Source organism: Artemia franciscana, chromosome 13 (genome assembly GCF_032884065.1).
Source record: "Artemia franciscana chromosome 13, ASM3288406v1, whole genome shotgun sequence".
In the NCBI taxonomy this organism is placed as follows: Eukaryota; Metazoa; Arthropoda; class Branchiopoda; order Anostraca; family Artemiidae; genus Artemia; species Artemia franciscana.
The window spans coordinates 44,673,976-44,695,976 of record NC_088875.1 but is presented as its reverse complement, the minus strand read 5'-3'; the positions used below and the strand labels follow the sequence as shown (position 1 = coordinate 44,695,976).

The window sequence follows — 22,001 nt, the reverse complement described above, 5'->3', positions numbered from 1 at the left end:
CATTTTTACCCTCTCATTTCAGAACTATGTCAAACTGGAGCATCAGAAATGTCAGGGCTAAACGAACGAGGTTTGGTAACTCATACGAGTGTTTAAAGGATGTTTGTAAATGTTTCTAGATCAATCTGATGGCTAAAAAAATAACAATAAAAACAAGAGAAATGCATTTTTACCCTCTTATTTCAGAACTATGTCAAACTGGAGCATCAGAAATGTCAGGGCTAGACGAACGAGGTTTTGTAACTCATACGAGTGTTTAAAGGATGTTTGTAAATATTTCTAGATTAATCTGACGGCTAAAAAAATAAGAATAAAAACAAGAGAAATGCATTTTTACTCTCTTATTTCAGAACTATGTCAAACTGGAGCATCAGAAATGTTGGGGCTAGATGATCGAGGTTTTGTAACTCATACAAGCGTTCAAAGGATGTTTGCAAATGTTTCTAGATCCTTTGCTCAAATCCGACGGCTAAAATCGTCACTTACAAAGGCTGAAGCTAAACTGAGGGCGACAAGTGGCCTATCTACTAAGCAAATGAAAGACTATAATGATGAGATTAAAAGCATTACAGATCAAAGTAAGAACTTTTATCGCTTTTTCTGTTAAATTTATGTGTACCATGCATGTTTTTGGCTGTTTTTATTCATACCATGTAACAACTTCAATTTTCAACGAAAGTCTAAAAATTTTGGTATTATTCGGTAGCTTAGGTTGAGTTTTATGGGTTCAGCGCATTGAATTTTTGAAATTTGCTTCATTTTTTTTTAAAGAAAAAATATTTTTAAAAAGTATGGAATTTTGTGACCAAGATGCACCTAAAACTTCAGCCAATTAAAACTAAAACAGGATGCAATTCATCTTTGATTTCTTTCATCTTTGAAGTTTCATTTTATCTACAATACGTTGCTAGAATAACGGTTTCAGCAATTAAGGGACCTTTTGGTACCCTTTATATGTAGAACTACTATTATATCACACTTTGCATTGTTTTATTGATTATGGCACTTGGTATTAACCAAGTGACATACAGCAATCGCAAATTCTGTCGGTCTGTCGGTCCCGGTTTTGTTACTTTAGGCACTTCCAGGTAAGGTAGGACGATGAAATTTGACAGGCATATCAGGGAACGGACCAGATTAAATTATAAATAGTCGTTTTCTCGATTTGACCATCTGGGGGGGGGGGAGGGATTGGGGGGCCTGTTAATTCGGAAAAAATAGAAAAATTGAAGTATTTTTAAATTACGAACGGTTGATATGATCTTAATGAAATTTGATGTTTGGAAGGATATCGTTTCTCAGAGCTGTTATTTTAAATCCCGACCGGATCTGATGATATTGGGGGGAGTTGGGAGGGGGAAACCTAAAATCTTGGAAAACACTTAGAGTGGAGGGATCGGGATGAAACTTGGTGGGGAAAATAAGCACAACTCCTAGATACATGATTGACATTACCGGAATGGATCCGCTCTCTTTGGGGTTGTTGGGGGGGGGGGGGGGTAATTCTGAAAATTTTTAAAAAATGAGGTATTTGTAACTTACGAACGGGTGATCGGATCTCAATGAAATTTGATATTTAGAAGGATATCGTGTCTTAGAGCTCTTATTTTAAATCTCGACCGGATCTGATGATATTGGGGGGGGGGAGAGTTGGAAGGGGGGAACCTAAAACTTGGAAAACACTTAGAGTGGAGGGATCGGGATGAAACTTGGTGGGAAAAATAAGCACAAGTCCTAGATACATGATTGACATAACCGGAACGTATCTGCTCTCGTTATGGTAGTTGGTGGGGGGGGATTTAATTCTGAAAAATTAGAAAAAATGAGGTATTTTTAACTTACGAACGGGTGATCGGATCTCAATGAAATTTAATATTTAGAAGGGTATCGTGTCTCAAAGCTCTTATTTTAAATCCCGACCGGATCTGGTGACATTGGGGGGAGTTTGGGGTGGGGGAACCTAAAATCATGGAAAACGCTTAAATTGGAGGAATCGGGATGAAACTTGGTGGGAAAAATAAGCAGAAGTCTTAGATACGTGATTTACATAATTGGAACGGATCCGCTCTATTGAAGGTTCTCTGATACGCTGAATCTGATGGTGTGATTTTTATTAAGATTCTATGGCTTTTAATGGGTGTCTCTCCTTTTTTTGAAAACGAGGCAAATTTTCTTAGGCTCGTAACTTTTGAGGGTTTAAACCAAACTTGGTGAAACTTAAAATGAGCATAAAAATCACATTCTTTCGATGCATCTATTGGTATCAAAATTCCGTTTCTTAGAGTTTCGGCTACTATTGAGCTAGGTCACTCCTTACTTACAGTTCGTAACGACGAATTGTTTGATCATGGAATTAAATTAATTTTTTGTCCCTCCCTATTTTTTTACTATTTGCCTCCTAAAAATTGTCCTTCGTTATTAGACGTAGAAAGTCTAGACTAGACTTTCGGGGTTTCGGTGCCCATCACCCCAGAAGAGAGTTCATTGGCTAATCACCTAATAGATAAGTTGTAATTATTTGTAGGGATTTGCCTACGAAAAAGAATTGTTGTGCTCTATAAGATTTTTAATGGCCAAAATTAAGTTAGTAAAAGTCATGTTGTTTATTATGCAAATTAAGTACAAACTTGTAAACTGTATCAAAGTTAATTGGGATTCTGTAAGCTTCTGACTGGTTTAATTCTCATATTACAAAATAAATTTTTTCAGGGGGGGGGGTACAAAAAACTTCAAAAATGCATGAAAAATTTGAATATGCATTATTTCAGCCAATCAAAACTAAAACAGGATGCAATTAAAAACACTTCAGATCACTTTTTTCACACTTTTTTTCTGCTTTTTCTAGATTGCACATTAAGACAATTTAGGCAAAAAGGAAATTATTTTAACACTAAAAATAGACACTCTAAATGGAATTTGCCTACGAAGAAGAATAGTAGTCCTTTCTATAAGATTTTAAATGACCTAAATTAAGTTAATAAAATCATGTTGTTTATTTTGCAAATGAAGTACAAACTTATAAACTATATCAAAGGTAATTAGGTAAATTCGGTAATTAGGTAAAAGGTAATTAGGGTGCTGTTACAAAATCAACATTGCTTACACTTGTTACACAGATTAAACTACCAAGGACAGGAAATAAAAGCCTTTTTCGTCGACCTGAGATAAGATTTACTCATAATCAAATACACATACAATGATTTACTATACTCATCCCCTCAAAGGCTCCTTGGCCTCTAGTCTTAGGACTATTAATACCTGAAAGCCGTGATTTTCAGGATTTTTCTTTTGGCTATTTGAAATTATGAAATTATAATTTATAATTTATAAATATAATTATAATTATGAAATTATAACGAAATTAGGGCAGTTTTGTATTTTCATCAGTGTTGTCACATTGAACCGTGAAACAAATACGCAAACTAATAGTTAAGTTTGACAACGTTTTTCGTCCATAAAAATTGAATATTAACAATTTGCTGATTCCCAAAACAATTATGCCTTAAAGGAAAGCTACGACTTCTTAAGCTATTTGGTGTCACATGTTTTAGCTTTTTTTGGATATTTTACCCACCTTTTTTTTCAGTTTGATAGCCGCTATTCCAAAAATTGTATAACTGCATGTTGGAGCCGCTTTCGAAAAAAATTGAATTCCTGATTTTTGCTAATTTTTTAATATGTATATAGTTTTGTAAATTTACGCTTCAACTCGAAGAATCAAATTTCACTTTTATTGTCCTTAGTACTTTAACAAGATACAGGACTATCAAGTAAAGCAAACGATTTTTTTCACTATTGTTGGTACTAGAGCTAGTGGAGGACAAAATAGGGTATTTATGGAAGGTTCTGGGTGCAAAACATAGCGGTGGGTTTCATTTTTAGAATAAGTTTGCCAAATGTTTGAATCTTATAGATCCTAAACTGGGTTGAGGAAATTAGCATATTTTTTATCTAATTAGCCCTTAGATAAAGCATATTTTGTTGAAAAATCAAAGAAAGTATATAAAGGGCTCCCAAGTAACGGTCTCTTATCTAAAATTAAATAAAAGAAAAAAGTTTTGTTAATTGCAAGTAAGGAGTGACATTAAAACTTAAAACGAACTTCCTCAACGCCCCGCTCTTTACGCTAGAGTTTGACTATTTCTCTCAACTCTACTTTTTAAAACAGTAAAGAACTTTAGCTTAAAGAGCGAGGCGTTGAGGAGGGGACAACCCCTTTCATGTACGGAGTAATTTCTGTTCTTTTTAAGTTTTAATGTCGCTCCTTACTTGCAGTTAAAAAAACTTGTTTTTTTTTTATTTAATATCTGAACGTTTTTGAATTGATGCATGTTTTGATTTTGGCTCTCCGCACATGAATAATTCATCATCTTCAGGACCATATTATTGGTAAAACTACTGAAGCTATGAATCTTTACCCATCTAAATGTTATCTGTAATAAACAAGTCTGGGGAACTCTAGCTGGATCCAATGCAGTAGTATTTTGTCAAATCCATTCCAGCAAATTTAGGTATTCAGACGAATTTGACTTCATATTTGTCACTCCATTCATAAGTTATATTTCCTTTAAATTAAAGGAAAACTTTCTTAAAACTTGAAAACCCCTCCCCCTCGCCCTATTTGAGATATGGTTTGTGATACCAGAACTTGATATGGGTCCTAATCTTAGGCATGTTTGGTCTAGTTTGCATTCGGGTCCAATGCTCCATTTGTAAGTTATACTAAATTAATCAGAAAACTTAAATTTTTCATGAATTAAAACCCACTCTCCCTTGTTATATTTGAGCTAAGGTCTTTATCTCAAAACTTGATTTGTGTCATGGTCTTAGGCCTCTTTGGTTCAATTTTCATTCAGATCCATCATTCTATTCTAGGTTAATCTGAATGAAACGAAAAACTTTTTTTAGCAGGTAAAGCCCTCTCCCCCCTGATCCATTTGAGCTAGGGTCTTCATCGTTCAACTTGATGTGTCTCATGATCCTTGGCACCAAATCCGGCTATCCAAATTTTCATCCAAATCCGAGCAGCGGTTCTGCCCGTATACTTGATTACACAGACGGACGGGCGGACAGATTTTGTAACGTCTTAGGTAGCCATGTTGGCTCATTGGATCCAAAAAAAGGGAAAGAATAGCATATCATCACTCAGGCATCATCATCTATTCGGATAGTGGAAAATATCCATCAAGATAGATTTTTGAAATCTGTCTGTTTGTCCACCCATCTATGCAATCGAGTATAGTGGGAGAACCGCCAGTCAGATTTGTATTAAAATTGAACTATTTGGACTAAAATTGAACTTAATTAGGGCGAGGGGGCTTTAAGTGTTAAAACAAAATCTGAGTTTTTTATCTAATGCAGTGTAACTTGCGAGTGGAGTGATGGATCTCAAAGAAGATTGAACCAAAGATGCCTAATACCATGACAGGCATCAAGTTTTGAGATGAAAACCCTATCTCAAATAGAACGAGGGGGAGTGGGTTTTAAGTGCTGAAAAAAGTCAAGCATTTTGTTTAATTTAGTATAACTTGCGGATGGAGCAACGGATCCAAATGAAAGCTAGACTAAAGATGACTAGGATCAGGGCTCATATCTAGCTCTGATATCACAAACCCTATCTCAAATAGGTAAGGGGGTTTCAAGTTTTAAATAAGTCGAGTTTTCCTTCAATTTAGTAGGGCCTGTGGGTGGAACTACTTCCACCCATGGCTTGCCCAAAGCCTGGAAATAACCCTTATCCAAAATAAGTCATACTGAAGCCAACCTTCAACCAAATATTCCATTCCCAGAGAAAAATTACATTGTATGGCACTAGGTATTTACCAAGTGACATATAGTGATCGTAAATTCTGTCGGTCTATCGGTCCCGGTTGTGCTATTTTAGGCACTTCCAGATAAACTAGGACGATGAAATGTGGCAAGCGTATCAGGGACGCGGCTAAATTTGAAATAGCTGTTTCGCCGATTCGACCATCTGGGGGGAGGGGGGAGTGGGAGGACGGTTAATTCAAAAATTAGAAAAACTTAGGCGTTTTTAACTTATGCGGATCTTAATTAAATTTGATATTTAGACGATATCATGTCTCAGAGCTCTTATTTTAATTCCGACGGGATCAAGTGACATTTGGGGGGAGTTGGAGGGGGAGACCTAAAATCTTGGAAAATGCTTAGAGTGGAGGGATCGGGATGAAACTTAGTGGGAAAAATAAGCACAAGTCCTAGATACGTGATTGACATAACCATAAAGGATTCACTCTCTTTTGGGGGGTTGGGGGGAGGGTTAATTCTGAAAAATTAGAAAAAATGAGGTACTTTTAACTTACGAAGGAGTGATTGGATCTTGAATTTCATCGGATAAAATTTCTTATTTAGAAGGAAGGACCTCGTACCTTAGATCTCATGTTTTAAATCCCGACCGGATCCAGTGTCATTGGGGGGATTTGGGGGGACCGGAATTCTTGGAAACCTTTAGAGTGCAGAGATCAGGATGAAACTTGGTGGGAAGAATAGGCAAAAGTCCTAGATACATGATTGACCTAACCGAAACGTCTTTGGGGGAGTTGGAGGGGTTGTCAGTTCGGAAAAATTACAAAAATTGAGGTATATTTAACTTAAGAGCGGATATTTTTGAGTGATATAGACGTGAGGTATTTTTGTATTTGATATTTAGAAGGAACTCATGTCTCAGAGCTCTCATTTTAAACCCCAACCAGTTCTGGTGATATTGGGGGAGAGTTGGAGGGGGAAACCGGAAATCTTGGAAAACGGTTAGAGTGGAGAGATCGGGATAAAACTTGGTGGGTAGAATAAGCAAGTTTCGTAGATACGTGATTGACGAAACCGGACTGGATCCACTCTCTTTGGGGAAGTTAGGGGGTCCAGTGCTTTGGCGAGTTCGGTACTTCTGGACGTGCTAGGACGATGAAAATTGGTAAGCGTGTCAGTGACCTGCACAAATTGACTTGATAAAGTTGTTTTCCCTGATTCGACCATCTGGGGGGGAGGAGCTGAAGGGAGAGGAAAAATTAGAAAAAATGAGATATTCTTAACTTGTAACTGGGTGATCGGATCTTAATGAATTTTGATATTTAAAAGGACCTTGTGTCTCAGAGCTATTATTTGAAATCCCGACCGGCATTAAGCCTCTGATTTTTCTTTTAAATTAATCTATTGATTCTTATAACTTCATGCCATATGAGCTCTTGGCTCATCTGACCTCGTCACATGTGCCATATGAGCTGTTAGCTCTTGTTTTATTCCTTTTTTCTCAGGAGATTTCCATCTTAGTCTCATGGTTTTTGCCACTTCATGGTGTGAAAACTGCTGCTAGAAATAAATAGGTTGCAACTTCTACCGTATTGTCTCCTTGTGTATTTAAATCTGTGCTTGCATTGTGCCTGCGTCCCCTTAAAAGTTCTTACGGTAATATTACAACGTAATATTACAACGTAATATTACAACATATTACGGTAATACGGTAATAGTCTTACGGTAAGTTCTTACTTTCTTACGGTAATATTGGTTTGTCTTCTGTTGCATATGCAGACGACGTTCTTCTTGTTGCCCGGACTCGCCGTGGATTGCTTTCCAATTTTACTATATTAACCAATGAGCTATCTAAGATTGGACTGCCAGTTAATGCGTGTAAATGCGCTTTTATTTGTTTTAATACCTCTTATGCGGTCGCTCCATTTGTTGCTGAGACTACAGTTCTGCCGTGTTCTTCTTTATTTAGTTGGCTTGATCTATGTTTTGGTCCAACACTTTCCACTACCTGTTCATCCCTAGTGAATCAAGCCGTGAAAAACCTACGTGTCGCTTACGAAAAAATATCCCCAAACAAAAGCCGTTACAACCGCAACGGTTTGTACATGATTTATAACCCTTATTGCACCCCTGTTCTTTTGTTTTAATCAGGCACGGTTCATCTGTTTTGTAAGAAAGTTCGTCATTCTCTACGTGCGGCTTATTTCAGATATTATAAATTCCTCCTCCGGCTTCCTAGATGGCACCGAAACAGAAAAATAATTGCTTGATTTGGTTTACTAGATATGCCTTCTCGGATTCGGTCTTCCAGTGATGATTTATGTAAAAAGACCATCAACTTTATTCACTTTTACGGCCCTCTGCAGCCTTTTTTCCAAATTGATACTGGTTAATTAGTCCATGTTGTCTTTTGTTAGTTTGAATTTTTTCTCGCTGTTCATCGTTTTGTTTTTGTTTATTTATAATACTCCGTACTTTGTGCTTCTTTTTATACTTTTACGGGTAATAAAGTTCATTCATTCATTCACTCGTTCTGCAGTTTGACCAGCCTTATGGAATGCGTCTGAATCAGCGGGCTTGCTGCAGGCCCGTGATTTTATAATATATGTTTTTAGGGAGTTCTACCGACCATCTGAATTGACTACACAGTATGCGGCTTGCTTGAGTGAAAACCAGTCAAAGGATATAGATGCCATACATTTTCATAGCGCGTCTGAAATTTAACTTGAAAACTTGAGGCAGTTTCCTTGTAAAGGTGCCGAGCGCGAGACATGTCATCAAAGTGTGAATCAAGACTATTCATTTTCATACTCTTCTTTTCTTTCAGCACGCTGAGAGCCAGCGACCTTCAGCTAGCTGCTAAAACTGTGGATTTTCGCTGCTCCTTTTTATTGAGATTTGATTTCTCATATTAAAAAAGTCTGCAACTGACTCTTTACTTTTAAATTTGAGTTTTTTATTGCTAAGGTTTTTACTTATTGAATAGGAGAATGAACTACTTTATTACCTTTTATCTGTTTTAAAGTCAATCCAAAGTTTATTTTTCTATTTTCAATATTTTTTCACCATTCCGACATGTTTCAGAATAACCCTGTATCTTTTTTTAACGTGCCAGATTTGACTGAACACTAATCGCCAGAAGTTCAACTCTATGTGCATTGTTATAATCCTGTCATGTGATCTGTCCGATCCAATCAGGAGTTTTTGACTGCACTTAATTGTTTTGATTGTCTTTTCCTTTCAAGCGGTTGTGTTGAAAATTGGTTCAGATTATTTTTTACTTCGTTGGGTGTGTACCAGCCAAACAAGGGAAAAACATATTTTTAATATTTTTTCCATCATTCCCACATGTTTCAGAATAACCCTGTATTTTTTCCAAAATGCCAGATTTGACTGAACACTAATCACCAGAAGTTCAACTCTACGTGCACTGTTTTAATCCTGTCATGTGATATGTCTGATCCAATGAGTTTTTCTAATCCAAAGAGTTTTTTGACTGCATTTGAATATTTTGAGTCTTTTCCTTGCAAGCCTTGCAAGCCAATTTTGTGTTGAAAATTGGTTAAGATTATTTTCTTGGAATTCATTGGGTGTGTACCAGCCGAACAAGGGAAACGGTTAAAACGACAAAACGAAAATTCTGGTTCATGATTAAGATTTCCAAGAGAGGAATGACAGGCGACATTTTCTAGACAAGGGAAGGGGCCAAGAAGCCTTCAGAATGGCTTTAAAAAAAGGTAGCATGGGCTTTATATCAGAAATATATATATATATATATATATATATATATATATATATATATATATATATATATATATATATATATATATATATATATATATATATATATATATATATATATATATATATATATATATATATATATATATCAAACAGTTCATGGCAATGAACTGTAGTAAGGAGCAACCCGGCTCAATAGGAACCGAAACTTTAAAAAATGGAATTTCAATACCAATAGTTACATCAAAAGAATCGCATTTTAATGCTGATTTTAAATATACAAGTTTCATCAAGATCAGTCTGATCCAATCAGGAGTTTTTTGACTGCACTTAATTGTTTTGATAGTCTTTTCCTTTCAAGCCGTTGTGTCGAAAATTGGTTCAGATTATTTTTTGGACTTCGTTGGGTGTGTACCAGCCAAACAAGGGAAACGGTTAAAAACGATAAAACGGAAATTCTGGTTCTTGATTAAGATCTCCAAGAGAGGAGTGACAGGGGACATTTTATAGGCAAGGGAAGGGGCTAAAAAGCCTTCAGAATGGCTTTAACAAAAAGGTAGCATGGGCTTGATATCAGATATATATATATATATATGTGTATATATATATATATATATATATATATATATATATATATATATATATATATATATATATATATATATATATATATAGAACATACATACATAGAATATATATATAGAACATACATACATAGAATATATACTTGAAGTAGTACTTGAAGTAATACTTAAGCACAATTTTGGCAAGTATTTGATACTTGATACTTAAGTAAGAATTTGGAAAGTACTTATTACTTGGTATTTAAGTAAAAAGACAATGAGTACTTAATGCTTGATACTTAAGTAAAAATTTGGAGTACTTGTTGCAGCACTGCATAGTTGTATGTTTTTGGACTTTTGAACAAAATGGCGATTTCACAATTTCAATGAGATGCATTTAGCCAAAAGAAATTTAGTTAGTGAGGGGGGGGGTACTAGTTACCCTTCATTACTTTTGACTCTTAAAATCGAATTTTCAACCATATGAGCCCCCTCTAAAGTTTGTACAACCAATCCTTCCATAAAAACTTTAAATGTCCCTGGGGCATAACTTACAACCCTTGTTCCCAGGCTCTGATGTTTCATATTAACCTCAAATGCCGTCTTATATAATCTTTGGACTATTTTCAACAAATGTCCTATGGAAAATTGTCATTTTGGACATAAACGCATTTCAGGAAAACACGCCATGTGGGGGAGTAGCTGCCCTCTGATCACTTTGACTCTTAAAAAGGCAGTAGAATTTATGATTACCAATCCAATGAGCCCCCTCCGAATTATATACGGCCATTCTTTCTATAAAAACCTCATATGCCCCCAGGGCATAACTTACAACCCTTGTCCTCAGTGCTTGGAATTGTCGTCATCCTTAAAGACACAATTTCTGGATTCTTCAACTACGCTGAACAAAATTGCTCTCTCAAAATTTTGATTGGATGTGTTTGGGGATATGATGGACGTTTGGGGAGGGGGGTTATTGTTGCTCTCAAATCAGTTTTGACTCTTAAAAATGGCAGTATAAGTTCCAATTTTAAGCCCCATCTGAAGTTCTTAGAACCACCTATTCTATAAAAACGACCCTGGAGGTATTTTTATGTGTTCTTTATACTATTTTGAATAAAATGGATATCTCACAATTTCAATTAGATGTGTTTGGTGAAAAGAGGATAGTCGGGGGGTGGTATTTGCCTTCCATAACTTTTGACTCTTAAAAGGGAACTAGAACTTCCGATTTTAAGTCAAATGAGCCTCCTCTAGAGTTTATACTTCAACTTTTCAACTTTATTAATATTACATAATCAATATATACATCTCTTTTAACAACCCCACAAAAGGCTCAATGGCCTGCGAATGTAGGGAAAAATATTTCAATCATATATACCAAGATTCATAATACAAGATAAGGGAAATAAACACGGAGAGGAGAAAAATAACAAAAAATAAAAACGGAAAAATGCAAATAATTATATCCAACCTTTATTTAAACCGTCCCTTCCATATAAACCTTACATGTCCCCGGGGCATAAATTAAAAGGCCACTGGAACTTTTGATTTCCAATCCAATGAACCCCCTTCAAAGTTTATACGACTACCCTTTTTATAAAAACTTTATATGGCCTCAGGGCATAAATTACAACCCTTGCCCTGAGGGCTATGGAGGGGGGGGTATGGCATCCTCAAAGATATAATTTTCGGATCTTTCAAATACTCTGAACAAAGTGGCTATCTCAGTTTTGGTTGGATGTATATGGGGAAATAATGGGCGTGGGGGGGCTGTTTGCCCTTCAATCACTTTGGACTATTAAAAAGGGCACTGGCCCTCTCAATTTGTAATCCAATGATTCCCTTCCGAAGTATATACGACATAATCTTCTATACGAAGTGCCCTGGTCTAAAATAAAATATTTATAAAAAATAATACATTGTGCCAACATCGTTCTTTACTTATTCAGCGCTATTGCGTTTCCTATAAAACTATAAATAAAGAAGAAAGAACTTATTTCTGCAAAGAAAATAAATACTAATACTACTACTGCTAAAAACACACCGCAGCACCAAGTCGCCTGAGGCAAACAAAGCTATGCGCGCTCCTCGTCCATCCCAATCTATTCAAAGTCTCCTCTTTACACATTCCCAGGAAGTTCATTTTTCCCTTAAATAATTTTCTTTGTGACGTCCTCCCACCCCAATCGAGGGCGAGCTGCTTTCCGTTAAGCTCTAGACGGTTGGCCGAAAAGGACAAGTTTTGGCAATTTGTCATCCTTCATCTGCAGAACGTGTCCTAGCCATCTCAACCTTTCTCTTACTATAACAGTAGAAAGCGTGATTGAACATCGTACAGACTACTGTTAGAAATACGGTCAGTCAGTCGAGAAAGGTTTTAAAGAAAATAAAAGACTTTATAAAATTATATAACTCAATTAGTTTTTACTTGTCTTCTTATATCTAGTAGGTTCTTCTTTTCGTTTATTGAAAATATTATAAAAAAAAGCCTAAAAATTACATATACGGTGGCAGTGGGAGAAGTGCTTGCATGGTAACTTTTGCAATCAAGTTCGTTTACATTTGCCATTAAAGATTTGTAGACTTTTCCGGAAAGTTCTCCCTTTCATTCGCTCTCCATATTTATGGTTAAGCTTTTGATAGTTAATCATAATAATTTAGAGTGTTTCAGTGCAATAGAAGCCTTTTCCAACCCCTTCGTTTCAGTGAAAATGTATTTATTATATTTTATTAGTGTCTTTACCTTATTTCAGTCAATATGAATCAGAAGATCATAGAATCAACCTTCCAGCCAAAAGTGTGGGATCTCTTTTCGAAGAACCAACAGAAAACTATTGTACGCTTGAAAAAGGAAGCACAGGTATGACTCCTAAACACGAAGAAAATATAAGAGATGAATTTAGCCACGGAGCCTTGTATGGTTCCAAGGGTAGGGATCAGTCCCTTTCCTACCATTAAATAACGAAACAACTGCAAAGTATTGCAAGATTCTACATATGTGTAACTTATTTCACAGAAAAGACCCTTCTATCTACATGGTCTCTCCATTGAATAGTCTTTTGGTGTCTTTTTGAAGAAAAAAATTATTGATAGAATTTTCACAGCCTTTTCTGTTTTAAAGATTTTCTTTTACTCTTTTTACTTTTACTGTGCCCATACTATGTTCAATAAACCGTCGTGCAACTTAACCCCATGTGACTGAACCGTCGCGAATCTGACCCCACGTGCAACTGAACCCCCGTTTAAATCTCCATGTAATTGAACCCCCTGTGCAATTTAACATTTGTAATACAATACCTGTTTAACAGAACACTCGAGCGACTGAACCCTTGTTTTTTCTGAATCCTCGTGAAACTGAACTCAACCCTCGTGCGACTCAACCCCCGTTTTTCTGAACCCTCGTGAAATTGAGCTGATTCCTCGTGCAACTGAACCTTATTCAATCCCCATGCAACTTGCTGTTAATGCTGATTCAGGAATAATAGATATTATTTAAATTCAATTCTTAATATTAACAGTTTATTGTGGAGACAATTTTATGGGAATTTTAAAAAAGAGCTAGTTCAAATCGCTCTCTTGAATACTCCCCTTCCCAGTCACCTCTGCAAGTGAAAAAAAAGGTTGAAAAAAAACACTAAGTGAAAAAAAATCATTCAATTACAAAGCTGCTTCGTTAATGATGGTTGCTATTTATTTTTATTTCAACACAAAATTGATTATGAAACAGATTATTGAGAATTAAGAAAAATTGCTTGAAAAAGTGCTTTTCTCCATCACTAGCGGGTCACTGGGACATCGTAGGGGTGGTGAAATGGGCAAAAATCCGAGGCTCTCAGAATTAGTGTTTTATTTTCTTAACTTTACTTTCTTGAATTAAGTCCCATCCGTCCTTTAAGGTCGTTTTTGGGCCTCTTTTGTCACCAGTCTAGTTGACGTAAATCCTGTATGCACTTCTATCATCTGCCAGGCGGAGAAGGTTTGATAAACTCAGTGGCGAGAAGCTATCGTGAATCATTTGCCCGACCTTCGACGGTTATATTCGCGAGATGGGTGCTTTCCCTACGTTGTATGTGCCCTAGCCCTCTAAGCTGTTGCCCTTTTATTCTGTCGAGGATGGTCGGTTTGACCTTGAAATTATGGATAAGTTTCATGTCGGAAATTCGATTATGATATGTAATACCGGCAATACGTCGCAGTCATTTTGTTTCAAAGGCAGCAAGGGGATACTTATCTTCCGTTTTTAGAGTCCCGGTATCACAGGCATAAATGGTGATAGGGGTCCTAAGCGAGTTAAATAGCCTCACTTTAAGTGTTGTTAACAAGTGTTGCTCCTCCAGATGGGCATCAAACTTTTAAAGTTGGAATTCATTAGTGCCAGGCGTTTCTTGATACCTTTGGAGTGGTTATTGTTGGGGGCGCTTAAGCTACCACGGTACTTAAATTCTTTGACCCACTCTATATTGTCGACTTTAAGCTAGAGGCCAGAGTTTACCTAAGAATCAGGTTTACATGAGCAGCTCATGGTCATCGTTTTTGAGGTGTTCAGGATCATCCAAAAGAGGCTGGTGTTAGTATGAACGATGACAGTCTGGGTTTAAAGATCACAGAGGGACTCAGAAATTAGTGCTATATAGTCTGCATAAGCATGTTTGTCTATCTTTACTCCTCCTATGAGGCACCAGATGGGCTATCTGTGACTGAAAGGACTACAGTTAACAAGAGATAGAAGAGCTCCAGTGATAGTCAGGGACCTTTTAGAAGTCTCCCCCCCCCCCCGCCGAAAACACCCCCGCAAAAATTGTATGTGTGTTTCTTAATTACACGATACTATATGGAAACAATGGAAAGATGGCAAAACTTAAAGGCTTTCCCTAGAGGCTTTGGGGGATGATGTCATCCCCAGGGGCACATTTATTATATCTGACCTTTCAGTTATGCTGAGCTAAATGGTTATCTAAAAATTTTAATAGGATGTTTTTGGGGGAGAAAGAGGTGTCAAAAGGGAAGCTAGCTGCCCTCAAATCTGTTTGATCACCTAAAAGGGCACTAAAACCTTTCACTTTTGTTCACAAGAGCCGTCTCCCGACTTTTAAGATTCTGGTTTCGATACGATCATCCCTGGGAAAAAAAAATACACATCCGTGATCTCTTTTTGGCAACTAATGCAAAATTCCAAAGTTTTCTAGATGAGAGCTTGAAATGTCAAAACATCCTAACTCGCATTGATGCTTCAGGTAAATACAGAATTAGCTCTAAGCTAGGTGGTGGAGGCAGAAATCGATATATAATCCCTCTTGATTTTCGAAAATATATCTGGTCTGTGCTGTTATTATGAAAGTAACATTAAATCTCAAAATAAGCAGAATTTATACTGTATAGAAGAGGTCTGCCACATTCCCAACCTCCCCTTGTGGTTGTAAAACTTTGAAGGACGCTCATTCAATCGGGATTTGAAAGTACTAGTCTTTTTTTTTAAGTTTAAAGTGATTAGAGACCAGTCAGCACCTATCCTAGAGCCTCTTTTGATATCCAATTCTTTTGGTGCACATTAGGACATCAGGTCGACATTTTGAACTTTCCTATTTTGTACTTTCTGTTTGTTTGGTGAATTTTGCGTATGGGGGAATTTTCTTTTAAGGAGGGGGATTTTTCAAGGGGGAACACGTTCATGTTCTCTAAGCTATTTTTCTTATGTCATGTTTGCCCAGTTTGACTCATACTCTTATCCATCCCCACCCAATATCTGGTGACGGACAGAGAGCGTTCTAAAAAATTAACTGTGTGCCCTATATTAGCTACATTTAAATTACACACAACTTATTGCAGCAGCAAGCCACCTGAGACCATCATTCCTCTTCTTTCACCCCAATCTATTTCAAGATTCACTCATTACTCCTGCTCATGGAGCTCGAATCTCATTTTGATCGTTTTTTATGACCTATTTCCACCCTTTTAGTCTTTTTAAAGGTTTGCATTATCAGCTAATCATCTTAGCCTTTCTTGCATTATAGCCCTAGAAAGTGTAATAGAAATAAAATTACCTTATAGAAGTCAGTGTGAGGGAAAGGAAGAAAATAATATTTTATAAAAATAAGAAGGAAGAAAGAAAAGAGCTGGTACTACTAGATTCCGAATGTCAGTTAAATTATATTGAGAATACGAGTTGATTTAGTCTTTCTATAGTCAGAGCTGTTGGGCTTTGCCTTGCTGCCTTACAGTTGTTGAGTTCGAGCTGGAATTAAAACGGTTATTCCGTGCCGCTGTAGTGTCAGGTCACAAAAATTAGGAGGGAGGACAAAATGGAAGCTATAAAACTTAGGGGATGGGGTAAATTTGTGATATTCCTATTTTTTCAATGAAAATAAAAAAAAGGTTTTTTCCTTAAGAAAATGCAGCAGAAAAGGTATTTTTCCAAAATCTAGAGAGGGTATGCCCCCTGCTGCCTTACCCTTATTGACGCCTCTAGGCTGCCGAAAAATTACATTCTACCCTTGAAGGATAGACGCCTAGGGATAGTTAAAATGACGCAATTTTTGTGTGTATATTATTCAGTGGCCTTTGGAAATTTGATTGAGGCATACTAAAACAAAAGTAAGCAAAAAAGAGCACTAAAAAATAATTCACTAAAATTAAAAAGAGCACTATTTAATTAAAAAGAGCACTAAAAAATAATTAACTATAATTTAAAAAAAACACTAATTAATCAAAAAGACCACTAAAAAATAACATTGATAACCGAAGTTTCGATCGCTGACCATTATGCACCTCTTCAATATTTTCTTCTTCAGAGAGGTCAACCACTCATATATTCTTCAAGACATTCTTTGAATATACTTCAATGTCATTATCGTTGGAATCAAGATAGCCTACGCTCCGAATTTCCTAAAAGCCACAAACTGTACGGTCATCACACACAAAATCAATAACAAAAAAGACAAAATTAGCAATATAAAAAGAAAACACTTTAAAAGAAAAATAACATAAAATATAACACATCAAACAGAATTAACTAGGGCAGTAATTACTCTTATTTTTCCCCCAAGTGAAAGATGCTATTATAAATAGACCCGACTGACAATATCTAAATGAGAGGTAATACCTTAGTTTGAAGCAAAGTATACTTCTTGAGGTTTCCTCTAAATCAATTGGTCCCAAAAAGCTAGTTTTGTAAGCTCAAGATTGATCTGTCAAAACATAGACTGGACTATGACCTAACTTTAGCGTTTGTTTTTCTTGGCCATTGCCTTTTATGAATTTGATTTGCTATGTCTCATAATTGTTTTGACGAAAGGATTTAACTAATACTGAAACATTTTGAATGGAGCTAGGAGAAATATGCAAGGAGGCCTCAAGATGCTTTCTTTCGGGGTCATGGCAAGAGGCATATCAAACAGTTCGTGGTAACGAACTGTATTAAGGAGCGACCCGGCTCAATAGTAACCGAAACTCTAAAAAATGGGATTTTGATACCAATAGTTACATAAAAAAAATCGTATTTTAATGCTGATTTTAAATATACAAGTTTCATCAAAATCAGTTATACCCGTCAAAAGTTACGAGCCTGAGAATATTTGCCTCATTTTAGAAAATAGGGGGAAACATCCCCTAAAAGCCATACAATCTTAACGAAAATCACACCATCAGATTCAGCGTATCAAAGATCCATGTTGTAGAAGTTTCAAGCTCATATCTACAAAAATGTGGAATTTCGCATTTTTTGCCAGAAGTCAGATCACGGATGCGTGTTTATTTGTTTGTTTTTTTGTTTTGTTTTTTTTTTTTTCCAAGGGGTGATCGTATCGACTGATTGGTCCTAGAATCTTGTGAGAGGGCTCATTCTAACGGAAACTGAAATTTATAGTGCCCTTTTTAAGTGACCAAAAAATTGGAGGGCACCTAGGCCCCCTCCCACGCTCATGTTTTCCCCAAAGTCATCGGATCAAAATTCTGAGATAGCCATTTTATTCACCATAGTCGAAAAACTTAATAACGATGTCTTTGGGGACGACTTACTCCCCCGCAGTCCCCGTGGGAGGGGCTGCAAGTTACAAACTTTGACCTGTGTTTACATATAGTAATGGTTACTGGGAAGTGTACAGACGTTTTCAGGGGGATTTTTTTTATTTAGGGGGGAGAGTTGAGGGGGGATTACGTGGGAAGATATTTCCATGGAGAGACTTCTCATGGGGGAAGATAATTTCAATGAAGGGGGCGCAGGATTTTCTAGCTTTATTTGAAAAAACAATGAAAAAATAAATATGAAAAGTTTTTTCTACTGAAAGTAAGGAGCAGCATTAAAACTTAAAACGAACAAAAATTATTACGCATATGAGGGGTTTACCTCCTCGTTATACCTCACTCTTTACCTTAAAGTATTTTTAGTAATTTTAACTATTTATTCTACGGCCTTTGTGATTCAGAGGTCATTCTTAAGGAATTGGGACAAAATCTAAGCTTTAGTGTAAAGAGCGGGGTATCGACGAGGGTTGAATCCCCTCATATACGCAATAAAAACATACTAATATTGAAGTTCGCTACGTAAGTTAATTCGTAAGTTACGTATATTTTTTACCAATGAAAACGTTTGTAAAAAATTAAAAGTAGTTGCTTTTTTAAGTAATCAAAAACTTGGAGGGCAACTAGGCCTCCTCCCTCGCTTCTTTTTTTCTCAAAATCTTCCGATTAATTGCAATTAATTAATATGCAAATTTCGTTTTAACTATTTATGTGCGGAGAGCCAAGATCAAAACATGCATTAATTCAAAAACTTCCAGAAATTAAATAAAAAAAAAAGTTTTTTTAACGGAAATTAAGGAGTGACATTAAAACTTAAAACGACCAGAAATTACCCCGTATATGAAAGGGGCTTTCCTCCTCAACGCCTCGCTCTTTACGCTAAAGTTTGACTCTTTTTCTTAACTCTACTTTTTAAAACAGTAAGAAACTTTAGCGTAAAGAGCGGGGTGTTGAGGAGGAGAAGCCCCTTTCATATACGGAGTAATTTCTGGTCGTTTTAAATTTTAATGTTGCTCCTTACTTTCATTTAAAAAAAACTTGTTTTTTTTTATTTAATCCAGTAGGAGATGACCTTAAATAAAAAGCCTAATGTCAAATATATAGACTAAATATGTAGGTCTACATAGACTGAATATGTAGGTCCAAATGCTTGTTCATAGCCTAAATAGTACTAAAAATCATTCTTTCAATTTGACCCAAAAGTTAAATGTGAGAAGGGAATAGCACATGCATCTTATTTTGATTATTTATGCAGGAAGATGTTCTACTAATCGTTCGGTACTTTTTATGTTTGCGTTTATTTATCCCCGCTTCTGAAGATGCAGTATTCTGTTTTAGTGTAGGAATTGTTTTTTGTTTTTGTTTTTTAGGTAAGAAGCCTTTTAAAAATAAACCCAAATAAAACACAAAGCATCACATCCAATGTTAAACAATGATAAAACTTCCAAACTCCACACTGATAACCAAACGGTTATCAGTCCAAACTCCACTTCTCTCTTACCTTCGCTCTTTCATCCCAGTTAATAATTAATGTTGTCTTTAGTGAGTTACAGACTATAGCCTGTGGGCAGTGTTATTGATGTATGTATTCCTTCTTGGTGACAAAAAGAAATATACAACAATAACATTTATATATAGTCCACTTACACCAAATGATGAATAGTGGATTAAATACCAAAGAAAAAAAACGTGATACAAGAATGAAAATCAACCACGACATTATCAGAGCTCTTTTTCTCGAAGCATTATTCTCCAAAAGTTGAGCTTTGCTTGAAAGATTCGTGTTTTGTGGGGGTGGTAGCTCTCCTGGCATTTAGGACAACCCTGGATATGATATCAAAAGGAATAACAATTAAACAAAATGAATTTCTTTCAAATGAACATAAAGAGTGATATTAAAACAGAAGATGAACAGCCATCATTTCATATATGATGGGGATTGGCCCTTTTTCACTCCCAGTCATTTACGTTAGAGTTTGACTTTTTGTTCCCACCGCCTTTACTAGTACTGCTTAAGCGCAAGTACAGTCATAAATGTTTAAGCGTTATAAGACTTTAGCGCGGAATGAGAGGTTGAGGAGGGGGAAGCTCCCATCATATTTGGAGTAATTTCTAGGTTATTTTTTAAATTTCATGTCACTCTTTATTTTAATTTAAAATTACTTCCTTTTTAGCACTCTAAGATCGAGTATTGATAAGATTTATTGCATTTCAAATATTAAGGAAAATTATGTGCTACATTCAACTAAATTATGTTCGAGTAGAGGACAGTATAAGTGTTAAGTCTCAAAGTGTCATAATTTTCTCTTTAGTGTATTCTGTTTTCATATAACCTGCTCCTTCTTTCTGTTTTTTTTTTTTTTTTTTTTTTTTTTTTTTTTTTTTTTTCATCTCTGTTTAATTACTAATTTTCAGATCTAGTATGAAGAAGGAGGTCTAGTAAATTTTAGGCGTTGAGAGGCATCTCATCGCAGGAAATGACTCGAGTGAATTCCAACAAACTTGAGTGAAAGTCTCAAGTTTAATTTTTGTAATCAAGTGTGCTAATACGTTTTTTGGCTAGGATTCATTTTCTCGTGATAAAATTTGTGACCGGTCTCTTTCAGCAATTCCAAGAAGCAACTTCAAAACTTCCTTCCATTCAAAACTCCGAGCAGAATCGAGTCCCTGAAATTCACAACTCAGGGCCAGATGTGGAGCCATCACAGCTAAATGGAAAGCCAGATTTGCAAACAACTCCACTGAAAGCTTCATTGGACACAAATGTGACTCAGGAGGAGGCAAAGCTATTAGGTACGCACTTTTTTGAAAGGACACAAAGACATCTTGTTTAAAGACTTCTTTAAGCCTTCTTGAAACCTGATTGGTTATCCAATGTGAAATCTTAATGCAATGAATAGATCAAATAATTTCTGAGCCACAATATTTTGCACACGTAGTCCCTCTGTTTTTCTGTGTACAACGTTGGTACACACCTAGCAAAGAGTGTCTGCTGCTTTTCCAAATTTGAAGTCTAAGAGCAAGAGAAGTCTAAGTGAAAATGAATATTAATCCGTGCATGATTATTAATCTGATTCCAATAAGGAGCCTTCATTAAGGTTGGCCTTGCACGAATAGTAATTTAAACAAGGCAGTCTTTTCTGTTTCAAGAAAAGGGTCTTCAAAGCATTAATTAGAAATTGTTAAAACCATGCTAGTAGCTTTAGAACTTTAGGATTCTTATGCTTATGCTAATTAGCATAAGGATTCTTATGCTAATTTCCTCCATACTCTGTCTCAAATAATAGAAATTTCTGTGTGTCTTCATGCATGATCACTGTTGGTTTTGCTTTTCCAGGAGTGATAAAATACGAAACTGACATACATACATAGAAATTTCATCAAGAGGGGAATCCCCCACCGCACATGTTTGAATGTATCTCAAGTAAAATTTGAGAAATCTGAACCTAAGAATAAAATTTTATCTTTATCCCCCACCTCCTAACCGTTGACCTTTTGGCAGCAATGCATATACCTGCTTTTTTAAGAGGAGACTAGAAGAAGTGTTGATATCTTGAACCTTAGAAAATGTACACCAGCATTTCAGCACATAGAGTTAGATAGGCACATGAGGATCACTGCCTCTGAGATTGGTCCTAATGACTCTTCGCCACCTTCAGAAACTGAAGCATATAATCCTGAAATATCCTTTTTCAATTTTTGATAAATCCTCAATGGATATTTTTTGACAAGTTAATTTCCGGGAAGTCAAGGTAAATCTCTTGAGTCGCGGTCAAAAAACTCTGAAATACTCCATAAATACCCCTAGAAGAAGTTTCATCCAAGTTCAACTTCTTTAAGAATTCAAGGCTTATAGAGAGGTAGAATTCCCTTTCGCCTCAAAATTCTTTTTAAAATCCTGTTTGCTTAGTT

The 22,001-nt window shown here is 36.1% G+C and overlaps 1 protein-coding gene across 6 annotated transcripts in view; it reads left to right on the top strand.

Annotated features, from left to right (window-relative positions):
* The window catches only part of LOC136034982 (uncharacterized), a 132,036-nt gene that overhangs the window by 101,251 nt on the left and 8,784 nt on the right, over window positions 1–22,001 (top strand). For 4 of the 6 annotated variants that reach the window (XM_065716548.1, XM_065716547.1, XM_065716545.1 and 1 more), the window contains exons 14-16: window positions 351–578; window positions 12,827–12,933; window positions 20,696–20,882. In XM_065716548.1, coding sequence (XP_065572620.1) covers window positions 351–578; window positions 12,827–12,933; window positions 20,696–20,882 — 522 coding nt within the window. Of the gene's footprint in view, window positions 1–350; window positions 579–3,586; window positions 3,832–12,826; window positions 12,934–20,695; window positions 20,883–22,001 lie in introns of those variants that run through there. The other 2 variants (XM_065716549.1, XM_065716551.1) reach the window with 2 other exon arrangements.